The sequence below is a fragment of the Melospiza georgiana genome, chromosome 8 (genome assembly GCF_028018845.1).
Source record: "Melospiza georgiana isolate bMelGeo1 chromosome 8, bMelGeo1.pri, whole genome shotgun sequence".
Taxonomy (NCBI): Eukaryota; Metazoa; Chordata; class Aves; order Passeriformes; family Passerellidae; genus Melospiza; species Melospiza georgiana.
In genome coordinates this window covers 5231050-5242630 of record NC_080437.1, presented here as the reverse complement: position 1 = coordinate 5242630, position 11581 = coordinate 5231050, and the positions used below count along the sequence as shown (strand labels likewise).

At 49.5% G+C, this 11581-nt stretch overlaps 1 protein-coding gene across 1 annotated transcript; it reads left to right on the top strand.

The window, feature by feature from the left end:
- The first annotated feature begins 5445 nt into the window (after positions 1-5445).
- LOC131086339 (lysosomal acid lipase/cholesteryl ester hydrolase-like) lies at positions 5446-11356 on the top strand. Its single transcript, XM_058029302.1, has 9 exons — positions 5446-5616; positions 6536-6701; positions 8075-8273; positions 8481-8590; positions 8924-9060; positions 9447-9590; positions 10010-10081; positions 10627-10692; positions 11123-11356. Exons 1-9 carry the CDS (start codon positions 5446-5448, stop codon positions 11354-11356), a joined length of 1299 nt encoding a protein of 432 aa, XP_057885285.1.
- Positions 11357-11581: the final 225 nt, after the last annotated feature.

Sequence of the window (11581 nt, the reverse complement as noted above, 5' to 3'; positions counted from 1 at the left end):
TAACTCCAATATGCAAACGGAGCAGAACTGATAAAAGTGAGACGCCATGACCAGTGATGCATTTTGTGACCATTTTTGGTGTAGCCCTGGCTGGGCTCTTGTGCTGCCCAAGGTGGATCCATTGAGGCCTTTTAATAAATCCTTGCTTTATTCTTTAGCTGTGTCCAGCATCTGCTCCAGGTCAGCCTTCTTAAGGCACCAAAAGCAAACCAGAGGCAGGGGTGGCCTGGGGTTTTGGGGTTGGGTGGGATTTTTTCACCAGCAGATTTTACATTCTGTTACTGACAAAGCAAGGAAACCTGAGCCCAAGTTTTTTCTAAATTAAACTTAGCATCACTGATGGCACACACAGAAAGGAACATCCCACAGAAGGAACACCAAAAACCTTTATAAATCAGCTGAAAGTGATTCCCATCCTCTCCCAGGAGAGAGCTCCATCCCCACAGAGCCCTGGGTGGCCAGGGCCAGGCCACACAACCACCTCATGCTCTGGGAGATGTGGGGTTTGTTGGGTTTGGGGATTCTCATACACCAAACCTCCCCACTTTCCGTGAGGGGTTGGGCAGGAGCTCCTTCCCCTCACCAGCACTTTCACAGCACCCTCTGCTGCCCAGACTGTCCTGTTTCCTTTGGAGAGCACCATCCCATGGACAGGGAGAGCTCCAACACTGCCAATCTCAACTTCTTTCTGCCAAGGTCAGGATTAAATGTGTGAGATGGTGTTTCTTGATGGGACTCAGATGTTTATTAGTTCTTATCTCTGTCACAGTCTCACAAACCCTGAGTTCTACAGCGCTTCACTCTAACAAACTAAAAATGGAGCTCCATCTCTGTCTCTACAAGGCCTTTTAAGGATAAACTGTCCAATTAAGAAATGACACCTGAATTATTTTTACTTTTAACCCAATAACCAACCACCCATGGCCCACCATGTGGAGTTTTTTATCCAGTTACACAAAACCACCCAAACCCATGGAGAAGAAGGTGAAGGAGAAGAAGGTGAAGGAGAAGAAGGTGAAGAAGGTGAAGAAGAAGGCCCAGCCTGTGCCCTGAAACCTCCATCTTGTTTATATATATTGCTGTATTCTAAACCCTTTAACTCGTACTTTTCCACCCTGTGATATCACACATTTCTGTTCAAACTGCATACCCACAATCCCAGTTCTATCATTCCATTTTGGAAGTCTTCTCCATGGCCTCAGATCAATGCAGTATTCTCTTGGGGGTCAGGGTTTGTCTAAAGCCTTAAACTCTGAGTTTCCCACCATGTGATATTACACACTTCTATTCAAACTCCACACCCCCAATCCCAGATTATGGCAAGACTTGAATTCTACCATTCATTCAGATAGAACTGAATTCCATTATTCCATTTTGGAAGATTTTCCATGGCCTCAGGTCAAATGCAGTGTTCTCTTGGGGGTCAGTGCCTGGCAGCACAGAAAGTCCAAAATTCTCAGCAACCAACACAATTGTCTCTCCAACACAAGACCTCAGTGCCCCCATGACCAGCCAGCAGCAAGCTGAAGAGCAAGGAAATTTAGGAAAAACCTAATTTTTTCCCCAGCACAGGGGTCTCAGGTGCCTCTCTGCCCACGTGTGGAGGATGCTCCTTCCCAAGGCACCCACCATGGTCACACCAGTCCTGTCCTGGCAGCAGCACTGGTGGGAAGCAGCCCAGTGTTCACCCTCTGGCTGCTTTGCAGTAATCCCCTTCCCTCCAATGGAGGGAAATAAAATAACTGTTCAAACCTATGGAATGAGCTTGGCTCAGAACTCTTAATTTTTATCCCGATTTTAATTTTTTCTGATTTTCTCATGCCTTAGCAGGCTGTGCAGTGATTCACCCTGGGGGGCTGCCCACTGATGTGGCCCTGAACTTGATGCCAGGACCAGGAGTGTCCATAGGAACCTTTCTGATGTCCTGTGCCCAAAAGAAAGGCAAACTCTGTCGGTGCTGGGAGGAAGAGGGAGTGGCTTTTTTCTCATCTAGGCATACCTGATCCTGTTCTTCCACCTTTCCTCCTCTCCCTGCAGGGGAAAAATCAGATTCTTCTCAGAGCCAGTGCTTATTTGAGGGTGAGGCAGCTGGGAGGGCTCCTGGCACTGCCTGCAGCTAGTCCTTTGTGAAGAGCAGCCGTTGGAGATCCAGCTGGAGGTGGAGACATCGAGGATTTCCAAAGCCTGTCTGCATTTGAGCAAGCGTGGCTGGGCCAGACCTGGAGGTGCTGGCTGCAGGAGGGATGCAGGATCCCACACTCAGCACCAGGGCCCTGTAGCAAGGAGTGGAGAGGTGGCCACCAAGGCAGAGGTGACAAAAATGACACCCAGTGTCGCAGACATCTTTTATGGAAAATCCTTTCCTTGGGTTTTTTCCTCCTGAGAAGCTGAGAGGCCTCAGGAACAAAATGTAAACATTGATTATCTGCTGCTGTGGAATGCAACAGGTGCATCTGTGATTGACCCATGTTGGTTGTTTGTAATTAATGGCCAATCACAGTCAGCTGGCTCAGACAGAGAGCCCAAGCCACAAACTTTTGTTACCATTCCTTCCTATTTTATTCTTAGCTAGCCTTCTGATGAAATCCTTTGCTTCTACTCTTTTAGTATAGTTTTAATGTAACATATATCATAAAATAATAAATCAAGCCTTCTGAAACATGGAGTCAGATCCTCATCTCTTGCCTCATCTTGAGACCCCTGTGAACACCATCACAACCCAGAGCTCCTGTGACCTGTCACCATCCCTGCAGGCCCCTCCTCAGGCAGCTCCTGGCCAAAGGCCTCACCAGCTGGCAAGAGGGGAAGCCTGGCAAGATGTGAAATCTCCATCCACAGCTCCTTCCCTCCCTGGGGATGGATTTAGTTTCCTTTTTTTTTTTTTTTTTTTTTTTTTTTAATAGAGCACCCCTTGAAGTCACTGTTTGTCAGAGCCCAGGAAATTCCTCTGCCCAAGACCCCGTGGCTTTGATTTAGCCCTTGGAAAAAAATAATTGCCAACCTTTATATGAAGAATTACAAGCCATGGAAGTTTAAGTAGAATGACAGTAAATTTATCACAGGGTGGAAAAATAGATTTTTGGGAGGGTTTTAGAATGGGGGTTCAGGGGGTAAGATGGAGGGATCTGGGTGTGTCCAGCCCTTCTCTTTCTTCTTCTTGGCCTCCATCTTCTGCTGTGATGTTGGCACTTTTGGATTGGTTTAGAGTAGAAACTCACTGTCTAACATAGGTGATGGGTATTGGGAAGTTATTGTAAATATTGTACATGTAGTTTTTAGTAACAAATGATGACACCACCCTGAGGGTGGCCAGTGTGCCTCCGTCTGAGCAGACCTCAGCTGGACAGAGAAAGAATTTTATAGATAAGAAACAATAAACAACCTTGAGAATGAGAACTGAAGAGTCCTGACTCCTTCTTTGACAGAGATTTTCTAACGCATCCCAGGGTCACTGTGACCAGCGGGAATCCTGAGAACCGCTGGGACTGGGATGTTCTGCATTTTCAGGCTCATTCTGTGCCAGGAGGCAGCAGGAAGAGCCAAACGGAGCTTTCCCAGTGGAGTTTGGTGGGATGAGCTGGTCCCACTCATCCCCCTGCACCAAACCAGCCCCGGTGCAGGTGAGAACCCTCAGTGCCCACCCCGGGGCTCACAGGGGCCACAGCCACGCCAGGCGACTCCACCGGCTGGAACCAGCCCGTTTGTCACAGCTCCGAGTGGAAACACTGCCAGGGCAGCCCGGCAGCCCTGGGGTGAATTCCAGCTCGGCAGGAGGAGCGACCGGAGGGAGTGGCGGCTCCCAAATCTCCCGAATCGGGAGCAGAGGCAGCTCCAGCCCCATGGGAGCGGCGTGAGCAGCCAGCAGCACCTTCTGCTCGGGGCACAGCGGGGACAAGGGCTCTTCTGGACGCCACGGGTAATCCCTGTGCTCGGTGCCACCCCTGGGGACAGCGGGACAGGGCACCTGGACAGCCCCAGGGAATATCCTCCAAAGGAATGTCCTGCTCAGGGAAGGGGAGGGAGTGTTTGGAGAGGGGTCAGGACATTGGTGCTGTTCCTGTTTACCCTGCTGCACCTCTGGGATGTCACCGGGTGTGCTGGGATGAGGGACATGTCGCAAAGGGAAATTTTGGGGAGTTTTCCCAAGCTGGCTGCTGGGAGGAAAGGGCCATCCATCCCCAGCAAGGCTCTGCCCTGGAATTTGCATGCCCTTCTCCTGACGCTACGTCACAAAAATGTGCTCTGCTGGCTTTGCTAAAGGCTCGCCCTAAAAATACCAACTCCAGAGCCTGGTGGAGACCAGCGACAGGCGACAGTGTCCCCAGATCGCACCTGGCGGGCTCCGGGGGATGCTGGGGTGGGAGATGGGGTCCCTGGGGCCGGGCACGGCCGCCCCTTGGCGGATCTGAGAGCGGGCGGAGCCGCAGGGCCGTGCCCAGGTGAGCGCTGCAGGTGCGCCCATCCTCCGCTGCCACCGCTCCGGGAGGGACCGGGTGGCTTCTGTCACCTCCCGGGCACGGGCAGCCCGCGGCAGGATCGGGGACAGCCGGGAAGGGACAGGAATCCGCTCCCAGATCTCCTCAATTTCGCTTGGGTGGGTGCAACACACCTGGCGCTGGCATTCAGTGGGAATTTGGGAACCCCTGCTAAGTTCCTCCACAGAATTAAACTCCTCTAAGTAGCAGAAATACTGCTGCAAATTTGTCACCTCCAATAAATTTACCCGTTCCTATGTGGCAGAGATCTGCCCACAGCAGAGGGATTGGAACAAAATGATCTTTAAGGTCCCTTTCCAGCCAGAGCATTCTGTGATTCTGTTTCTGTCAGATAAAACAGCACAGTGAGATGTTTTGTGGTAGGAACAAGCTGAAGCAGACACCAAAATCCTTCCCAGGAGGAACAGGGGTGTCCTGAGATGGCATCTCACTCAGGTCTGCAAAAACAAGCCCAGGGTGTCCCAGGGTTTCTCCCAGCCATAAGGAGAACCCAAGCAGACCACATTGTTTGATTTCTTCTTAAGAACATGGCCCTGAAACTTAAAACTGGGTGGTTTACTCCTCATTAGGTCAGCTGTCAGTGGAACAAAATAACATATTCTTCCAACTATCCAAGAAATTATTTTAAATGGATGATTTATAATCACCTCCTCGAAATCCAGGTTTGCCCAGGCACATACAGATGTACCTGTACCTCTGTGTGTTTCTGAATATGAGAGCCTATGGAGAACGTGGGATTAAAATGGGATGGAATTTGGACTCTGGCTTTGTTCAAGATTAGCAAAATGAGCCATTTTCAGAATTGGAGGACTTCTGGTTTAGAATAATCTAACCCATGGAGGGGTGAGGTTGGTATCCTGGTGGAAGTGCAGGGCAGATCAAGAGAACTCCCCACAGCCTCTGTGCCAGCAAAGTCTCTCAAGGTTTTGACAACATTTTGCAGAGCACCATGACGTGGCTGTTCCTCACCATTTCTTGTTTCTGTGCTAGTGCCAGCAAAGTCTCTCAAAGTTCTGGCAATGTTTTGCAGAGCACCATGATGTGGCTGTTCCTCACCATCTCTTGTTTCGTGCTCGTCGCTGCAAAGTCAGAGGAGAACCCCGAGGTGTCCATGGATGTTGTAAGTCCCTCCTTTTGCTGCTTGGTTAAGCAAGTTACCCACATGGTCTGTGCAAGACCCACGGGCTCTGTTTGCCTTCACTGAGGGTTGACACCACGATTTTATGAGATATTTGTCTCCCTGCTCTTACATGCACAGAGATTTATGGCAGGAATTTATGGGGGGATGTCACAGACATGTTTTATGAAAAATCCCTCCTGAGAAGCTGAGTGGCCTCAGGAACAAAATGTAAACATTTATTATCTGCTGCTGTGGAATGCTACAGGTGGGTCTGTGATTGGTCCATGTTGGTTGTTTCTAATTAATGGCCAATCACAGTCCAGCTGTCCAGACTGTCTGGTCAGTCACAAGCCTTTGGTATCATTCTTTTTTTATTCTTAGCCAGCCTTCTGATGAAATCCTTTCTTCTATTCTTCTATTAGTATAGTTTTAATAATAGTATAGTTTTAATTTTATCTATATCTATATACCTATATCTATATCTATATCTATATCATCTATATCTATATCTATATCTAAAATAAAATAATAAATCAAGCCTTCTGGAACATGGAGTCACATTCTCATGTGTTCCCTCATCCTGGGACCCCTGTGAACACCATCACAGGGCGAGGGCTTTGTTCCAAGTCAGCAGGTTTGGTCAGGACAGCCCTCACAGCCCTCTCAGGCTCAGAGCTGGGCTGTCTGTGCTGCCCTGCTCTTGATTGCAACACAAAAAATGACAGTTCTTCACCAGACCTGCCAAAAATTCTGGCTGGAGTCACGACATCACCATGGGGGCGTTGGGAGAGACTGAGCCCGGCTTCCCCCTGGTGTCACCATCACCAGCACAGATGGCTCTGCCCAGCCAAGCCCTGCCACCCCTGAGGACAGAGACTCTCCTTAGGGACTGTCCCTTGCTCTCCTTCCCTTCCCACAGGGCGAAATTGTGCGCTACCACGGGTACCCCTACGAGGAGCACGAGGTGCTGACAGAGGATGGATATTTCCTCACCCTGCAGAGGATCCCCCACGGCAGAGGCAGCCCAGGGAGCTTCAGCCTCTCCCACAAGGCAGGGGCGCCGCCATCCAACATGTTCTGTCCCCGTGAGTGCCACAGGGAGCTGGCCCTGCCACCCTGAGGGCTTGGCTGGGCTGCAATAACCCACAGCCAAGGCAACCTCACCGTGGGATGGGTGCTTGTATTTGTTTTGGTTGCGGGCAAATTTGGGAGAGAACTTTTAAAGGAGCTTTTTTTGAAAAGCAGATGTAATTGGGTTGGTTTGTTTTTTGTTTTTTTTTTTTTTTTGATTGGTCTTGGAGAAATTTTTTACTTTGGAGAAAAGTGGAAAAAACTTGTTTAAACAAAAAATTAAACAATAGAACTAATACTATATTAAACAATACTCTTTTTTTTCTGTTTTAAAAGAGATGACAAACTCAGAAAGTCTCTTTTCTGGGTTGCAGTTTAGTTTACTTAGTCTCTTATTAGTCTTTTTGGTGCTGGAAATGCTGCAGCTCAGGTTTGGTCTGGTGGATTACAGGTGTGAGCTATTGGTGGGTTTTTGGGTGTCCAGTTTAGAGTAGGTTTAAAGAAAAGGAAAAAAAAATTAGAGTAGGTTTAGAGTAGGTTTAAAGAAAAGGGAAAAAATTACAGTTTAGGGAAAGTTTTTGCTAACTAAACTAACTAAAATAAAGGAGAGCTTTTTGTTGTTTGTTTATTTGCAGACAACACAGTTTAGGACAAGGAATATGGAGGAGTGAGTGTAGTGTTTGAAAATAAACTGCACAGTTTGGGGTTTTTTTTCCTTTATTCTTTGGAATAAGTCTTAAAGGTGCAAAACTTGTTATTCAGCATAAACAGAACAGATGGTTGGGGATAAAAGCATCATATAGTCAGCCCAGGACAGTGCTCCAGGAGGAAGCTGTCCCTGTAGGAAAAAGCAGGCAAATAGCCTCAGGAGGAGAGGAAATGCTTACCATGCTGACCTTATTCTGAGAGGATTTGCCCCAAAAAGGAAGGAGGATGAATGGGGCAGAGAAATCTCGCCCCAGGTTTTAAAAAACAGAAGTGGAGCAGCAAAAAGCCATTAGTGAGGAAAGGAAAACAAACCCAGGCAGCCAACCCAGCGCCATCTCAGTATTTTGCATCTTTCCTGTGTCCAGGAAGGAAGATTTGGGGATCTCCCTGTTCTGCACTGAAACCCCAGCTTCAGAGCAGTGGTGGGGTCATGCCCAGTTCTTGTCGTGTACATGGCAAATAAGTGAGAAAAAAACCCAGATTTCCAGTGTCTGCCCTGGCCTTCTTCAAAAACAGCTCCACAGAGAGGCTGAGGACAGAGGACAGAGGACAGTGTCCCTGCCCTGGTGTCACTTCCCAGGGCTGCTGTCAGAGCATGAATGTGAATGTGAGTCAATCATGTGAATGTTCGGTTTTGCTCATGGTCACAGAAAATGATTCCTTCTCTTCCTTCCTCCAGCTCCAAAGGCTGTGGTACTCCTGCAGCATGGCCTGGTGTTGGAGGGAAGCAACTGGGTCACCAACTTGCCCAACACCAGCCTGGGCTTCATCCTGGCCGACGCTGGCTACGACGTCTGGATCGGGAACAGCCGGGGCAACAGCTGGTCACGGAAACACCAGGAGTTTGAGTTCCACCAGCAGGAATACTCAGCTTACAGGTATTTTCCATGAAACTGGAGGCTTAGCAGGTCCCTGGTACCCTCAGCAGTGCGTGCAGGCTGGAGGAGAGGTGCTCCTGGCAGTCACAGCCTCTGCCATTGGGCACAAATTGGGTTGTCAGCTCCTGCCAAAGCGCTTGCCCGCACCCAAGCCACCATGGCAAGGTCAGAAAAGGTGATTTTGTCACATGCCTGTCTCCCCTGCAGCTTCCATGAGATGGCCATGTATGACCTTCCAGCGTCCATCAACTACATCCTGCAGAGAACGGGGCAGGAGCAGTTGTACTACGTGGCTTATTCCCAAGGCACCACCACAGGTACTGAGGAGGAGAGCAGGCCTGGCAGGGTCACACCAGCTGTGCACCCCCAGCCTGGGAGTGCTCCTAAAACCTTGGTCAGGGAGTGTTCCTAAAAAAAGGAAGGGAAATGTCCAGGTATTTCCAAATAACAAAAAGGAAAAGAGCAGGTTAATTGTTTTAACAGAAGAGTTTTGAGCACTGGCAGCCCCAAACTGGGTTCATCTCATTGCTGCCAGAGCCTGACCTGCTGGAGCCACCTCTGAGGGGCTTTAAGGTGGGCACACACACCTGGAAGCCAACATCTGCCTCAGGAACAGCAGGGCAGGGTCTGCTTCCCTCTCCCCCATGCAGGTTTCATTGCCTTCTCCTCCATTCCCGAGCTGGATCGCAAAATCAAGATGTTCTTCGCCTTGGCTCCCATCACCGTCAACTCCCACATGAAGTCCCCCCTGGTGAGGGTGTTTGACCTCCCCGAGGCGCTGATCAAGGTGTGTCCTCAGCACAGGTGGGGTGTGAGGAGGAGGAGGGACTGGGAGGCTCACCTGAGACGGGCAGGGCTCCTCCATCACCTCCATCTCCCCACTCTGGGTGTTTGTGCGTGTGCTGTGAGCCTGGAGGGCAGCAAATCATCCTCCTGTCCAGCCTTCATCACAGAACTATTAACAGGGATTGGTTTTGGGTCCCTTCTCCTGGGAGAAACCTCTCCTAGGAAGGTCAGGGCTCTTCCAGGGCCGTGGCCTTTTCTGAAAAGCCAAAATGATGAAGCACAGCAAAGTTGTCAGCAACTTTCAGGGATGAGCAAAGAGGTGGGGAGCACCTGGAGGCAAAACAGAGCATGATGCACCCCACTGATCCACCCCTCTGACTTCCACAGATCATTTTAGGCAAGACAGTGGTCTTTGATAAGGGTGAGGTGTTGAAGCAAGTGATTTCCACCATGTGCACCTACCCCATGCTGAAGACCGTGTGCTCTTTGGTGTTTTACCTGCCTGGTGGGTTCACCAACAGCTTGAACGTGGTATGTACACTGCAGCCTCCCTCTCCAGAGATCCCCTTCCTCACTGTCCCAGCCTGAGCTGTGCATCTGCTGCCTCCATGCCCTTCCAGATCTTTGGCTGGTAGAAAAATTCAACCTGGAGGCACCAGGGTGGGGGGTGTGAATCATTGGTGAAATTCCTTAATATTCCAAGAAGGAAATGTGTTAGGGACAACACACAGAGCTGAGCTTTGCAAAAGGATCCTGAGCCATGAGGTATGGAGCCTTAGTTTACCTTGGGAACAAGGCAGGCTCCTACCATGGGATTTGCTCAGCTTGTTGCAGGGAGCTCCACAGCTCAGTGTGGGTGAGGCTGGTGTGGCTACTGAACAGGTTTGGTTTTATTTCTGATGTGGGTTTTTTGGGGGAGCAGAGAATAAACCTCTCTGATGGTCTTGCAGAGCCGCATGGATGTGTACCTGGCCCGCTACCCTGACTCCACATCCTTAAAAAACATGTTGCACTGGCGCCAGGTAACACCTCCTGTTCTCCTCCCTCTGCTCAGGGAATAATCTGGGAATAAAAATGGGAAGAATGCCCCCCTGCTCCCCCTGCAGAGCCGTGTGAGGGAGGGAGGGGAAAGCTGAAACACTGCTGCAAGTAAAGTCATTCATCCCAACAAAAGAATTGGGGCTTGTAGGAGGAGGAGGTGGAACCTGGTGATAAACCAGGACAGGAGATGCCAGAGGGAAAGCTGAGGGTCAGAAAGACCACTAATGGTACAACTAATTGTTGAAAATGTTCTACTCAGATCCTCCTGCTGATGGCATTGACCACAACACACAAAAATCTTGCCCAAAGTTGTCTGATTCATGTCTCTTTTGAGGCTCTTGGCTGTACACCAGGTTCTTCACTGTGGGTTTCCTGGGGCTGGGCTCTCCTCCCAAAATCCAAATGTAAAAATGGCATCCCTGAGCCTTGGTGGCAGGAGGGAGCACTGCAGTCCCCTGTCACCTCTTTTATCTGTCTTAGAGCCCCCTCCAATGTGTGGATAATGAACATAACTCTCCTTTTCCAGCTCTATCAGACTGGAGAATTCAAGCATTACGATTACGGCAGTGACAACGTGCTTCATTACAACCAGGTAAGAGAGAGCCATGCTCAGAGAAAAAATAAAATAAATATTCCAGTGGCTGAGACTGCGTTTGGACAATTGAGCAGCCTGGAATAGTGGAAGGTGCCCCTGCCCACGGCAGGGGAGCTGGGACAAGATGATGTTTGAGGTCCATCCCAACTCAAACCATGCTGTGATTCCATTAATTACATTATATTTATGGAATTTGCTTTGTATGGGGATGCAGGTTCATAACTTTCTAATAAAAGTAAGTAACTAAGTCAGTCACTCAGTGATGACTTTTTGACCCTCTGGTGGAAAGAACAGGAGCCCAAGGCACAGTGAGGCTCCCTGGTGATAGCTCCTCTTCTATCCCTTGGGATGAGGGAGAAATTCCAAGCAGCCACCAGGACACACTTTGAATTTTTGGCCTGCCCTTTGCCTCCCTCCTGTCTTGCAGAGCACTCCTCCCTTCTATGAGCTGGAGAACATGAAAACCCCGCTGGCTGCCTGGTATGGGGGCAAGGACTGGATCTCAGCCCCCGAGGACGTGAACATCACCCTGCCCCGCATCTCCAACGTGGCCTACAAAAAGTACATCCCCGAATTTGTCCACTTTGACTTCCTCTGGGGCAAGCAGGTCTACGAGCAGGTCTACAAAGAAATGCTTGACCTGATGGAGAAGGGTGCCTAGAGCTGGAGCAGTGATTGTTGGCTTCTCCGTGACTTCTGGGGCATCTTTCATCTTGGGGGGGGAAATTATTTTAAAAAAGAAGAAAAACTGGGGGGAAAAGCTCAATAAACTGCTACACTTGGTCTGGATTGATATTGCTCTGGTCAGTGAGGACAACCAGGCAATGCAATGACTGGGGAAGCACTCTGGACTGAGGTTCAGTAGGCTGAAGTTGAGCACAGCCCT